Genomic DNA, 15560 nt, shown 5'->3' with positions numbered 1-15560 from the left:
ATTTTACATTGTGACCTAGCATATACATACATATGCATATGCATATTACATGGATATATAACTGAGGCAAAAATTTCATGAAATAATACTTTTTTTTTTTGAGACAGAGTTTCACTCTTGTTGCACAGGCTGGAGTGCAATGACACAATTCCAGCTCACTGCAACCTTCGCCTCCCGGGTTCAAGCAATTCTCCTGCCTCAGCCTCCCAAATAGCTGGGATTACAAGCATGCACCACCATGCCCAGCTAATTTTGTACTTTTAGTAGAGACAGGGTTTCACCATGTTGGTCAGGCTGTTTTTGAACTCCTGACCTCGAGTGATCCACCCGCCTCGGCCTCCCAAAGTGCTAGGATTACAGGTGTGAGCCACCATGCCTGGCCAGTGCACTTTACTTCTATTATTATTACATTGTAATATACAATGAAATAATTAATTATACAACTCACCATAATGTAGAATCAGTGGGAGCCCTGAGATTGTTTTCCTGCAACTAGGCAGTCCCATCTGGGGGTGATGGGGTCAATGACAGATCATCAGGCATTAGATTCTCGTAAGGAGCATGTAACCTAGATCCCTCACATGCACAGTTCACAATAGGATTCACACTTCTATGAGAATCTAATGCTGCTGCTGATGTGACAAGAGGCGGAGCTCAGGTGGTAATGAGAGTGATGGGGAGTGGCTGTAAATGTAGATGAAGCTTTACTCACTTGCCCACTGGTCGTCCCCTGCTGTGTAGCCAGGTCCCTAACAGGTCACAGACCAGTATCAATCTGTGCCCCAGGGCTTAGGGACCCCTGCACTAGATGACTAATATTTACATTGAATTTTGAGAAGCACTGGCTGGGCGAAGTGGTTCACACCTGTAATCCCAGCTCTTTGTGGGGCCAAGGCAGGCAGATCACTTGAGGCCAGGAGTTCGAGACCAGCCTGGCCAACATGGCGAAACCCTATCTCTACTAAAAATACAAAAATTAGCTGGGTGTGGTGGCCTCCCAGCTACTTGGGAGGCTGAGGGAGGAGAATCGCTTCAAACCAGGAGGCGGGTTTGAGGCCAGGAGTTCAAGACCAGCCTGGCCAACATGGCAAAACCCCATCTCTACTAAAAATACAAAAAAAATTAGCGTTGCGTGCCTGTAGTCTCAGCTAACCAGGTGGCTGAGGCAGAAGTATCGCTTGAACCCAGGAGGCAATGTTGCAGTGAGCTGAGATCATACCACTGCACTCCAGCCTGAGCAACAAAGCAAGACTCTGTCTCAAAATAAATAAATAAAATAAAATAGAGATGATGATATCAATAAACTCTTATCAGTGACATATTTGAGAGGTATAGTAAAAGAGTGCTTCACTATACTTTTTGTAAAATTCCACATAAAGCATTTAAAAATCTAATTTATGGGATGTCCTTTTAAAATGGTCACTTCTATAATGTATTTATATTTATAGCACAATTAATTTGTATGCAATAAAAATATAAAATCTACAAATTATGGAATATGCCAGTATTTCAGTCCATTCCTGTTGCCATAACAAAATAACTTAGAGTGGGTAATTTATAAACAACAGAAATTTATTTCTCACAGTTCTGGAGGTTGGAAAGCACAAAATCAGCACCAGCATGTTCAGTGTCACTCTCTGCTTCCAAAATGGTGCTTTCTTGGTGCATACTCACATGGTAGGAAGAGTGAAAAGGAACAAGCAGCTTCCTTGCACCTTATATAAAGTCATTAAATCCCATTCATAAGAGCTCTGCCCTCATGACTTAATTACTTCCTAAAGACCCCACCTCTTAATTCTAGCATATTGGCAATTATGTTTCAACATATGAATTTTGGGGGGTACATTTAGAACACAGCAGCCAATTTCCTAGTTCTTGACATATATGTGAACATCCTGGAATACAGAGGGGTTGGGAGTATACGTAACTCTCCATCTATGTATTTCCACAATCCCAATAACATTTTACACTCATACTGACACTCCAAATACTCTTTCTCCTCTTTCTGTGTTGGTTTCTACTTTTCTGGTTAGCAATTGCCAAAGCAGGAAAATAAGAAAGCCCACGACAATGGAACTGTCCAGAGTTTCGTTTCTTTATACAAGAATATTGTGTCCTGGCTGGGCACAGTAGCTCACGCCTGTAATCCCAGCACTTTGGGAGGCAGAGGCGGGTGGATCACTTGAGGCCAGGAGTTCGAAAAAAGAAAACAGTCCATTTATAACCTAAAATGCCTTTATTTCTTCAGTAAATAAGAAAATGAAAAACAAACATAAAAAAACCCTGTATCCTCTGCTGGTGCATTTCAGAAATGTCACCATTTCAAACATAAGGAAATAACTTTCTTGATACATAAATACTAGAAGCCCAAGAAAATATGAGGAGAAAATTATCTATAGTCATATGCTAAATATCTCTGTAATCAAAGATAAAGATGCTTAATTTATGTACAATCCTCCTATTATAATTTACCCTGAGTTAATATCCTTGGGGAAAAGAATCCTTTAAGAATTCCATTCAGTAAAACACTACATTAGGATAATATGAACAACATATTGTTTTATTTTTTAAAATATGTTTAGAGACAGGGCCTTGCTGTATCACCCTGGCTGGAGTACAGTGGTGTAATCATAGTTCACTGCAGCCTCAAACTCCTGGGCTCAAGCGATCCTCCTACCTCAGCTTCCCAAGTAGCCAGGACTACAGGTTGGCATCATCATGTCTGGCTAATTTTTTTTTTCTTTTTTTCTTTTTTTTTGTAGAGATGGGGGTCTCTCTGTTGCCCAAGCTTGTCTCAAACTCCTGAGGGCTCAAGCAATCCTTCTGCTTTGGTGTCCCAACGTGCTGAGATTACTGAGCCTGGCCTATGAACAACATACTAAACTCTAACATCGTCACAGAATGATACTCCAGATTATTTTAAAGTTGTCTGCCTCAACAACATAACAGTACCAAAATTTCCAATTAAAAAAAATCAACTAGGCACGGTGGCTCACACTTGTAATCTTCCTTTTGGGAGGCCAAGGTGGGGCCATTCCTTGAGCCCAGGAGTACGAGACCAGCCTGGGCAACACAGAAAGACCATGTCTCTACAAAAAAATTTAAAAATTAGCCAACCATGGTGGTGTGTACCTGTGGTTCCAGCTACTTGGGAGGCTGAAGTGGGAGGATCATTTGAGTCCAAGGGGTCTAGGTTGCAGTGAGCCATGATCATGCTCTCACACTCCTGCCTGGGTGACAGAGCAAGACCCTGAATAAACGAATGAATGAATGAATATTTAAAAAATCAAACTAGCCCTCTCTTTCATCATTTACTTCTAACAGTAGTTTGTTTTACAAGCAAATATCAAGTACACAGTTAGATGGGATACACATTCACTCACAAACCTAAGTAAGCAAAAATCCCAAGGATCTGTAAAACTGTCAAAGGCAACATAAATGGCTGACCTGGCAAATCGCTTTCTGTTTTTGTTTGTTGTTTTTTGTAGACAGAGTCTTGCTCTGGCGCCCAGGCTGGAGTGAGGTGGTGTGATCTTGGCTCACTGCAGCCTCTGCCTCCCGAGCTCAAGCAATCCTTCCACCTCAGCCTCCTGAGTAGCTGGGACTACAGGCATGTGCCACCACGTCTGGCTAAATTTGTGTGTGTATGTGTGTATGTATGTATGTGTGTGTGTGTGTGGAGACAGGGTTTCACCATTTTGGCCAGGCTGGTCTCAAACTCCGCTCAAGCAATCTGCCTGCCTTGGCCTCCTGAAGTGTGGGGATTACAAGCATCAGTCACTGCACTTGATCTGCTTTCTCATTTTATAAAACACTGTGATAATTTTTTTCTTACATAATTTTTTTTTCCACTTTCATTTTAGACTTAGGGGGTAGATGTGCAGGCTTGATTCCTCGGTATATTGCATGATGTGATCATTTTTAGACCTGAAAACTTTTTAATCAGTATATCTAATGTAAAAGAAGATTACATCATGCTTTAAAAACAAATATTTGTGATTATGAAAATCTGTAATATTTGTTGAAAGAGGAAGATGTAATTGCAAATGTAAACATAAAATGTGGGAAGAAAAACTAAGTAAGAAGTACATGGGCTGGGTGTGGTGGCTCACACCTGTAATCCCAGCACTTTGGGAGGCTGAGGCAGGTGGATCACCTGAAGTTAGGAGTTTGAGACCAGCCTGGCCAATATGGTGAAACCCTGTCTTTACTAAAAATACAAAAATTAGCTGGGTGTGGTGGTGCACGCCTGTAATCCCAGCTACTTGGGAGGCTGAGGCATGAGAATCGCTTGAACCCAGGAGGTAGAGGTTGCAGTGAGCCGAGATGGCACCACTGCACTCCAGCCTGGGTGACAAGAGCAAAACTCCGTCTCAAAAACAACAACAACAAAAAAGAAGTACATAGAGGCCAAGCAAGGTAGTTCACGCCTGCACTTCCAGCACTTTGGGAGGCTGCAGGGAGCAGATAACCTGAGGTCAGGAGTTCGAGACCAGCCTGGTCAAAATAGTGAAACCCTGTCTCTACTAAAAATACAAAATTAGCTGGGCATGCTGGCGTGGGCCTGTAGTCCCAGATACTCAGGAGGCTGAGACAGGAGAAGTGCTTGAACCTGGGAGGTGGAGGTTGCAGTGAGGCGACATTGCCCCTTTGCACTCCAGCCTGGACAACAAGGAGTGAAACTGTCTCAAAAAAAAAAAAAAAAGTACATGGAAAAGACTTTACCTTTTTCATGGCATCTGTAAGTTTTCTGCCTTGCATATAACTTTGGTAAAAGAATTTTATACGTAATAATTAGGCATAATATTCAAGAAAGCAGACTTATTCTCCTCCCCTATAACATATCTAAATATAAAATAAGTACCCTAGAATTGCCACAACTGGCTTAGACTTAAGGATCTCAAGTTTTGCATGTGGGCCTTCAAAGACAAAATATAATTTCCAAACTCTTTATTATGTGGTTTACAGAGCATCTGAAGATTGGTTTCATGAGTCTGAACTTGGTATGAAAGACGTTCAAATTCAAATCCCCAAGCCAGCGCGTCAATGTTTTTGTAGGCTTCACAGTGCTGGGCTCTGCATCCTTCTTTGGCCGCCTTACACCAAAAGGCTGAGTTTGGAAATCAAAAGGGTCAGCCCGGTTTCAGCCCCTCTGCAGACAATAAGTAGAACAGATTAGAATAGATTCACTACTTATTTTATTATACATAATACTTTTACTTTTCCCAATACTTACAGTAGAAAAAAGAAATTTTGCACATCATTGTTTATTTAGATAAGAACATGTTAAGCCTTGAAAAGTAAGTTAAATTGACACTGGAGCTTTACTTCAAACTCTAAACATATAGTCTTTTTTTTTTTTTTTTGAGACGGAGTCTCGCTCTGTCGCCCAGGCTGGAGTGCAGTGGCCGGATCTCAGCTCACTGCAAGCTCTGCCTCCCGGGTTTACGCCATTCTCCTGCCTCAGCCTCCCGAGTAGCTGGGACTACAGGCGCCCGCCACCTCGCCCGGCTAGTTTTTTGTATTTTTTTTAGTAGAGACGGGGTTTCACCGTGTTAGCCAGGATGGTCTCGATCTCCTGACCTCGTGATCCGCCCGTCTTGGCCTCCCAAAGTGCTGGGATTACAGGCTTGAGCCACCGCGCCCGGCCTAACATATAGTCTTTAAAATGCTAATAATACTATTAGTCATCAAGTTTTACCATTAAATAAATGTTTTAGATACAGTGGCTTTATTTCAGACTCCATTTCCTGTGGCCTAAAAAATGGGAGAAAAATAAACTTCAACTATAAAAATCTAAATTTCAAATAAGAGGTTATTCTATGTGGAAAAAACACAAACAGGCATTTATAAAGACTGAATAGAAATGAATGGAAATGAAAATAACTGACAGTAAATTTCTTGGATTTGCAAATTTTGAATACTTATTTTGAAGGCTGGAATGTTTAGCAACTTTTAACCTTAAATTATTTCAAATCAACCAAGTACTTAGTTTTGAGGAATTTTTGTGAGGATGAGGCTCATTAGTGAGTTTTTAATCCACAAAAATAAAATCCAATTCCAATTACCAAGTAATATTTAGAGTTATCTTAAAGATTATACAGCTGGCCACATGTTTTAGGGAGGTACAACAGTTTATAATGGGACACAATATTTGCACATATTAAAAGTTAATTCCTATTGTATCTTTATCCTTTTTTCCCTTAAAATATTTTTCATTTTATTTATTCTTACTTTATTATAGTTTTCCTTTTTCCCAGAAATCACCACAACATTACAGTCTGGTATTTAGTATATAAGCATATTTGTTCTTCAGCATAGTTAACATTTTCCACTAGCATCTGATGCCATGCTACTGTTAATTCTGTTAACTCTGCTGCCTAGATTGCTAGACCCCAACCACAGCCTGGCAGAGAGTGAAGGGAGGTTTTGTTTTTGTACCGCTTTATTCTGGTCTAGTGCAACAGGAAGGAAGAGCTTTCTGCCATTGCAGGTACCCAGACTAATGTTAGGAAGGGAAAAAGCTTTAACTCTGAGTAAAATTCAGAGTATTAATTATTGCAACTATTAAGGAGAATATTCAAAACTTGGAAATAAGGTTAAGCGATGGCTGCATGACCTTTTAATGTCATGCTAGAACACTGTTTAAAAAGGCTGCCTAACAGTCATCTAATTCTCCAGGGAAAGTAATTTTGTTGGACACTGTATTCACTATGGCTTGGAGCTAACATATCTACATAAACAAACAATTTTATAGCTAGAGGCTAACTTGAATAAAATGGATGAAGTGTGACAATTCTCTTTTCTGACCAGTAGAAAGAGCAACTTTAAAGATTATACTTTCGTTGCCCTATAGAACCTAACCAGTTTTGTATCTAATTTAGCAATCTTATCTCAGCATTCCTTTTCCCCCCATTCATTATAAAAAACAATAACCAAATTTTTAATATTACCATTTCAACTAACTTTTTCACCCTACTGGTTCTCTCACTGAGTTAAATGAAACTTGGGCACATGCCCCCAATCTAGTTTATTCTAATTTGAACCTATTTAACTCTCATCCTAGAATTATGTTTCTATGCAGTGGCTCAAGCCTGTAATCCCTGCACTCTGGGAGGCAGAGGCAGGTAGATCAGGAGGTCAGGAGTTCAAGACCAGCCTGGCCAAGATGGTGAAATCCTATCTCTACTAAAAATACAAAAACTAGCTGGGCATGGTGGCAGGCGCCTGTAATCCCAGCTACTCGGGAGGCTGAGGCAGGAGAATCGCTTGAACTCGGGCGACAGAGGTCGCAGTGAGCCGAGATCGTGCCACTGCATTCCAGACTGGGTGATAGAACAAGACTCCATCTCAAAAAAAAGAATCATATTTCTAAGATTACAAGAATTTTATCTTATATCACTGGGGCCAGAAATTGTGCTAAATGGCTATTACTAGCTGTAAGGGAGGCTGGGAATTTGAAGATTCACTTTTTAGTCTTTGTAAGCTAAGAAGGAAAAAAGAGCTTTCAAGAGACCAAACCTATAATAACTGTCACTAAAAATGCATGTGTGGTAGTAATGGCAGGGGAATGGTGAGAGAGAATAATCAAGAATGATCCCCAGATCAGGCTTAGGTTGTAAATCTACTAACATGAAGAACTCCGGAGAAGAAACAGGTCAATACTAAGCACTGAGAAATTAAAAGCTTTATTATTATTATTATTTTGAGATGACATCCACTGATTCAGCCCTGACATTATGTACAATTGTTATGTGCTGGATTTTTTTTTTTTTTCTGAGATGGAGTCACTCTGTTGCCCAGGCTGGAGTGCAGTGGCACCATCTAGACTCACTGCAACCTCCACCTCCCAGGTTCAAGCGATTCTTGTGCCTCAGCCTCCCAAGTAGCTGGGATTACAAGCATGCACCACCATACTTGACAATTTTTGTATTTTTAGTAGAGACAGGGTTTCACTGTGTTGGCCAGGCTGGTCTTGAACTCCTGACCTCAAGTGATCCACCTGCCTTGGCCTCCCAAAGTGCTGGGATTACAGGCATGTGCCACTGTGCCCAGCCTGTGCTGCAGATTTTAAAGGAAGAAAAGTAATTTATAATTATCCAAATCCTTGTAATAGTTGGTCAGTTGGGTGGCAAATCCCAGCCTATCAATTACATAGTAGAGTGCCCCATCCAATGAAACAGTTTATGACAGAACGCTTGCATTAGACATTGCTTGTATTAGACACTGGATTTGTGGCCTCCAAGAAAATTTTCCAAGCAAATGACTCTATTTACCTCCAATTTACTACAAAACAAACACCTGAAATATAGGAATTACTTAGAAATTTTAGTTCAAGTGTGTACTAAACACAAATGAAACATTTTTATAGAGTATAGAAGAACTGTAAAAACACAATGCAATGTTTATTTTCAGATACAGTTGTCCCTCAGTCTACATGGAAGTTTGGTTCTAGGACCTCTGCATATACCAAAATTCATGCATACTCAAGTCTCACAGTTAGCCTTGTGGAACCAGCCAACAAAAAGTTCGCCCTCAGTATACGCAGGTTTCGCATCCCACAAATACTGTATTGTCAATCCACGTTTGGTTGAAATAAATTTACATGTAAGTGGACTCTTGAAGTTCAAACCGTGTTGTTGATGGGTTAACTATACTTTATAAATACCATCAGCAACAACAATATTACCTTTTTCCTAGGAAAAATATCTGATGGTATTTACAAAGTTCAGTATATTTAAACCCTTTATCTGTCAAACATTAATTTTAGAATTCGATAAGGTTTAATTATTAACCAGATTATTCCTCTTCTACAATTTGACTAGTTGATTATGTGGCAAATAAGGACACCAATCACACCAAGGTGGGATGATACTATAACACTATTGGGTACCTATGACCAAGTCCTCTATTGAGTATGAAAACTTGTAGCCTGCCAAGTCGTCCTGAAGTCCACCAATCTTTATTATACTTATTTTAAAGGAATCATCCATTTTGTAAAACTTTTAATTTCCAAAATGTGTACTGCTTTAAATTTGGGAACTCTGTGCACAGTATTAAAAAAACCATGTAGGATGATCCCTTAATAAGATTTATCCCATTAAAACAATGAATTTCTATAAAACTATGCCTTCCAGACTCTATATCCAGTTATTAGGTCATACAGATTTTACTTTTGCAATATCTCTTCTATCTATTCTTTTCAACCCCCTAATCACTGTCTTTAGTCTGATCTATAAATTGGCTGTATTAATATTTATCTTCCTCACTAGGCTACAATAGCTTCCTGTAGGTTTTTTCCTTCCAAATCATTCTGATATTGAATTATACTCCTAGAACAAAGGTTAGAAAATGTCATTTCTGTTTTAAGATGTTCAAATGTTCCCAATGCCTACAGAGTAAAATCCAAACTAGTCCCAAACTACTTCTTTGGTTTCATTTCTTACTACATGCCACTTCTCACTTTATGCTCCAGTTTCAACTGCAAATATCCTAATCCAAAATGAACTTTTGTTCCTATTTGCCTTTGCTAATGCTTTTCCCTCAGCCTGGAATGCTCTTTACCCTTTTTTCCGCCTAGTAAAATATACTCATCCTTTAAGATTTGATTCAAATACCGTCATCTCCTTTGGGGAGGACTACATGTCTACCAATCTGAAACAGATTAATAATTGCTCTGGGCACCCATGGAATTGTACCCTTACAGAAGCATTTATTTTCCATTAGTTTCTGCCTTCTTGGAGCCCATAGAAAAAAAAAGAGTGAATAAATATAAAATAAGAAACATAGTCACAAATATAGGCATAAAGTGTTCAAGTTCAGATACCATATTAAGCAAGTTAAAGTAATTTTTTTTTTTTTTTGAGACAGAGTTTCGCTGTTGGTGCCCAGGCTGGAATGCAATGGCGCAATCTTGGCTCACTGCAACTTCCACCTCTGGGTTCAAGCCATTCTCCTGCCTCAGCCTCCCGAGTAGCTGGGATTACAGGTGTCTGCCACCACGCTGGGATTAAAGGTGTGAGCCAGCGCACTCGGTCAAGTTAAAGCAATTTCTAAATGTATTTGTAAAGCACCTGATTTGTTAGAGCAGATAGTATCCTAACTATTCCGTACAAGATGAAAACCAACTTTGTCATTTTTATTATATTTGAGAGTAACAGGACATTTTTACTTAAAAAAAATTTTTTTTTCCCCCCGCAGGTTGCAGTGGCTCATGCCTGTAACCCCAACATTTTGGGAGGCCAAGGCAGGTGGATCACCTGAGGTCAGCAGTTTGAGACCCCATCTCTACTAAAAATGCAAAAATTAGCCAGGCGTGGTGGCATGCACCTGTAGTCCCAGGTACTCGGAAGCCTGAGACAGGAGAACCACTTGAACCTGGGATGCAGAGGTTGCAGTGAGCAGAGATCATGCCACTGCACTCCAACCTACACAACAGAGCAAGACTCCATCTCAAAAAAATTTTTTTGTTGTTGTTGAGACAGGGTCTCACTCCAAATGCAGTGATGTGATCACAGTTCACTGTAACTTCGAACTCCTGGGCCCAAACTATCCTCTCACTCCAGTCTCCTGAGCAGCTAGAACCACAGATGCATACCATCACAACTGGCTAATTAAAATTTTTTTTATAGAGACAGGGTCTCACTATACTGTCCAGGCTGATCTGAACTCCTTGCCTCAAGCAATGCTCCTGGCTTGGCCTCTCAAAGTGGTGGGATTATAGGCCACCATGCCTGGCCCATTTTTAATTTGCAAAAAAATTTTTTTTCTAACGACATTGTAATTCTGTATTTTAATTATATCATGTGAGTCCAAGAACATTATATGAAACTATGCTACGTTAATACATATTTTCAAAAAAAAACTTTGAAGGAGATACCTGTTCACTGAATGTCATCTCAGAGTACAGAGATAAAATCCAATTGGCAATTTTTGATGCTTTGAAGTATGTGGGATTGCTACTATTCTTGATAAATTTAAGAGATGAATGCAGTTTATATAGCCAACAAGAAAAATTACACACATAATTTTTTCCTTAACATGTCGTACACCGTGATTTGTAGTAAACCAGGCTGGGTGTGATGGCTCATGCCTCTAATCCCAGCACTTTGGGAGGCTGAGGCAGGAGGATTTCTTGAGCCCAGTTTGAGACAAGCCTGAGCAACATGGCAAACCCCCACGTCTACAAAAAATAGCCAGATGTGATGGTGCATGCCTGTAGTCCCAGATACTCGGGAGGCAGAGGTGGGAGAACTGCCTGAGCCCAGGGAGGTTGAGGCTGCAGTGAGCTGTGATCGTGTTACCGCACTTTAGCCTGGGCGACAGAGTGAGACTCTATCTCAAAAAAAGAAAAAAAAAAAAGTAAACCAACTACCAAAGTACTGCAAAATAAATTTCTTAAACATGAAACACATGATACCTTGGAAAGGTGACATATGTGGCTGTTTCCTCCTTTTTTTCCTTCTCTTTCTTGGTGTTTCATATTTTGTCCTTAAAACAAAAGGAAACATATTAATGATTGCTTCCATAAAAAAAGACACACAGACCTTATTTATTTTTTAGTAGTGATTACATTCATGGCCCAAAATTTAATAAGCAAAACATCTCCCTTCTACCTGTCAACCAGCCATCTAAATTTTCCCTTGGTCACTTATGGTTGTTATAACAAAATGCCACAGGTGGGTGACTTAAACAACAGACATTTCTCACAGTTCTAGAGATTTGGAACCCCAAGATCAAGTTGTCATCAGATTCAATGTCTGGTTAGGGCCCACTTCCTGGTCTCCAGACTACCTCTTATCATGGTATCCCCACAGAGTTGAGAGAGGAAGCTCTAGTATCTCTTCTTCTTCCTCTTTTTTTTTTCTTGAAATGGAGTCTCACTCTGTCACCCAAGCTGGAGGGCAGTGGTGCACTCTCGGCTCACTGCAACTTCCATCCCCTGGGTTCAATCAATTTTCCTGCCTCAGCCTCCCAAGTAGCTGGGGTTACAGACATGCACTACCACACCCTGTTAATTTTTGTATTTTCAGTAGAGACAGGGTTTTACCATGTTGGCCAGGCTGGTCTCGAACTCCTGACCTCAAGTGGTCTGCCTGCCTCAGCCTGCCAAAGTGCTGGAATTATAAGGGTGAGTCACCGCACCTGGCCTCTTCCTCTTGTTATAAGAGCACTAATCCCATCATGGGATATCTACTCTCATGATCTCATCTAGACCTAATTACCTCCCAAAGGCCCCACCATCTAATACATTGTTGGGGGATTAGGATTTTAGCATATGAATTTTGGAGGAACACATTTAGTCCATAATATTTCCCAAAGATAACAACAAATCTTACAGTTTTTTTTTTTTTTTGCATATCTTTCCAAAATACTTGTACGCATTTATAGGTTACTAAGTATATATGTTCTTCCCTTCAACACCACTACTTCCATAAATGGCAACACATTTTACACACCATCCTGTGTGGCTATAACTTGAAGGCCATTCCTAATCACTAAGCAAAGGCTTACTTAGTATTTTTTTATGATTGCAATATATTCCATTGTATAGAGATTCCAGAATTTAATCAGCCTACTACAGATGGACAATTATGTTGTTTCCAATCTTTTACATACAATATTGCTACAAATAACGTGTAAACATGTGGTTTTAAAGGTGTGTGAATAAATTACTAGAAGTGTAATTGAGGACTCTGGATTATATGTATTTCTAATTTTAATAGATATTGTCATATTGCCCTCCACTGACGCTGAATCAACGTTCTTCGCCATCAGCAGAAAGTACCTAAACTTCCCTGAACCTTGTTCCCCATGTTATTACATGATGTGATAACAAACTTTTGAATCTTTTAACTAATTAGATAGGTGAAAAATGACATTTTTAATTAAAATCTTCATTTTTGTTACCATGAGTAAGTTTGAGTATCTTTAAATAAATTTAAAAGGCATTTATATCTTCCTTTTGTGAGCTGTCTGGTCGTATCTTCTGCACATTTGTCTACTGGGTTGTAAGGCCTTCTAAAATTGATTTTTTCCCCATCCTAAATCACATTTTTAGACTACCTGGTGTGGCCAGCCCTATCGTAAGTCACGTGACCCAAGGCCTCCAGGCAAACAAAGATAAAAGTTGAGTATTCTTTATCCAAATGCCTGGGACCAGAAGTATTTCTAATCTTAAATTTTTTTTTATTTTGGAATATTCATATATACAGAATGAGACACCTTAAGGATAGGACCCAAATTCTAAAAACAAAATTCAAGGCTGGATGCAGTGGCTCATGCCTGTAATCCCAGCTACTCAGGATGCTGAGGCAGGAGGGTCCCTTGAGGCCAGGAGTTTGAGACCAGCCTGTGCAACATAGAGAGACCATGTCTCTAGAAAAAAATTTAAAAATTAGCCGGGTGCAGTGGCATGCACCTGTGGTTCCAGCTACTCAGGAGGCTGAGGTGGGAAGATCACTTGTGCCCAGCAGTTCAAGGCTGCAGTGAATTAGGATTGCATCACTACACTCCAGCCTGGGTGACAGAGACAGACCCTGCCTCAATACAAACAAATTAATTAATGAAGTTAGTTTATATTTCATATATACCTTAAACACATAGCCAGAGGGTAATTTTATACAATAATTTTTTTTTTTTTTTGAGACAGAGTCTCACTCTGCCACCCAGGCTGGAGTGCAGTGGCGGGATCTCAACTCACTGCAATTTCCACCACCCAGATTGAAGCGATTCTTATGGCTTTAGCCTCCCGAGTAGCGGGGATTATAGGCACGCGCCACCACACCCAGCTAATTTTTGTATTTTTAGCAGAGACAAGATTTCACCATGTTGGCCATGCTGGTCTCAAACGCCTGTGATCCACCCATCTCGGCCTCCCAAAGTGCTGAGATTACAGATGTGAGCCACCACACTCGGCCAATAATTTTTTTTTTTTTTTTTGACACAGAGTCTTGCTCTGTCACCCAGGCTGGAGTGCAGTGGCATAACCTTGGCTCACTGCAACCTCTGCCTCCCCGATTCAAGAGATTCTTGTGCCTCAGCCTCCGGAGTAGCTGGGATTACAGGTGCACACCACCAAGCCCGGCTAATTTTTGTATTTTTGGTAGAGACGAGGTTTCACCATGTTGGCCAGGCTGGTCTAGAACTCCTGACCTCAAGTGGTCCACCTGTCTCGGCTTCCCAAAGTACTGGGATTACAGGCATAAGCCATCATGCCTGACCTATGCAATAATTTTTAATAATTTTGTGCATAAAATAAAATTTGCGTGCATCGTAACATCAGGAAGCAAAGGTGTCACTACCTCAACCACTACCCATGTGGGTAATCTGTGGTTGTTTGGCATCACCATCATTCCTGACTCTGAAATTTATTTGCTACTGATAAGGAATCATTTTCCTATACTTATTCCCACATAAGTACATAACAGCAAAAAATATGATACACCAGTAATCGAATGAAAAAATAATACATTCAGGGTAACCAAGCAGCACAGTAGCACCACCAGAATACCTGTTATCAGCTGTTAAACAACAGCAACAACAAACAATGGTAGGCTTTCAGTCCCCACCTATCATGCTGTGTTTTGATTACAAGGTTACTATACACCATTTTTTTAAGTTATCAGAAGCAGGTGAGAGACCAAGAAGTGGGTCTTCTAAGGATAAGAAGGCTTTCTGCTGGATGGCTTTTTAAAATGTTTTCTCCAGAGTCATCTGCCTTATTAACAATGCTTTTGATTTAGAAGTCTCTCTCTGACATTATAAACTGTATGATTTCTTGTTCTTTTGTAAACGTACACTGTTTTAGTCCTTCAATAAGCCCATCACACATTTTCACCATTGCTATCGTTTGGATATTTGACTCTCCAAACCTCATGTTGAAATCTGATCCCCAGTGTTGGAAGTGGGGCCTAATGGGGTGTTTGGATCATGAGGGCAGATCCTTCATGAATGTCTTGGTGCCATTCTCTCAGTAATGAGTGAGTTCTAACTCTATTAGTTCCCACAACAGTTCACCTAGAACTGGTTGTTGAAAGAGGCTGGTACCTCATCCTCTCTCTCTCTTGCCTTCTCTCTCACCGTGAGATCTGCAGGTGCAGGCTCCCCTTCACCTTCTGCCATGAGTGGAAGCAGCCTCAGTCTCTTGCCAGAAGCAGATGCTGGAGCCATTCTTGTACAGCCTGCAGAACCATAAACCAAGTAAACCTCTTTTCCTCCTTTTTTTAGAGACAGGGTCTCACTCGGTTGCCCAGGCTGAGTGCAGTGGCACAATCATAGCTCACTACAGCCTTGAACTCCTGGGCTCAAGAGATCCTCCTGCTTCAGCCTCCTGAGTAGCTGAGACTATAGGTATGTGCCACCACGTCTGGCTAATTATTAAAACTTTTTGTAGAGATGGGGTTCTTGCTATGTTGCTCAAGCCGTTCTCAAACTCCTGGGCTCAAGCAATCCTTCTGCCTCAGCTTCCTGAAGTACTGGGATTACAGGTGTGAGCCACTGTGCCAGGCCTAAGTAAACTTCTTTTCTTTATAAATTAACAAGCCTCAGGCATTCCTTTA

At 40.4% G+C, this 15560-nt stretch overlaps 1 protein-coding gene across 3 annotated transcripts in view; it reads right to left on the bottom strand.

The window, feature by feature from the left end:
• Nucleotides 1–4935: 4935 nt before the first annotated feature.
• Nucleotides 4936–15560, bottom strand: part of LOC711961 (putative uncharacterized protein encoded by LINC00467 homolog) — a 61402-nt gene continuing 50777 nt past the window's right edge. For 2 of the 3 annotated variants that reach the window (XM_015117394.3, XM_077937318.1), the window contains 2 exons: nucleotides 11420–11490; nucleotides 4936–5152 (listed from right to left, as the gene is read on the bottom strand). Coding sequence is in view for 1 of the 3 variants with exons in the window: in XM_077937318.1 (XP_077793444.1) it covers nucleotides 11479–11490 (12 nt within the window). In the remaining 2 variants the exon portion in view is untranslated. Of the gene's footprint in view, nucleotides 5153–11419; nucleotides 11491–15081; nucleotides 15183–15560 lie in introns of all 3 variants that reach the window. The other variant, XM_077937315.1, reaches the window with a different exon arrangement.

Source organism: Macaca mulatta, chromosome 1 (assembly GCF_049350105.2).
Source record: "Macaca mulatta isolate MMU2019108-1 chromosome 1, T2T-MMU8v2.0, whole genome shotgun sequence".
Lineage (NCBI taxonomy): Eukaryota > Metazoa > Chordata > Mammalia > Primates > Cercopithecidae > Macaca > Macaca mulatta.
The sequence above is the reverse complement of the archived record's forward strand: the minus strand, read 5'-3'. Positions and strand labels throughout refer to the sequence as shown.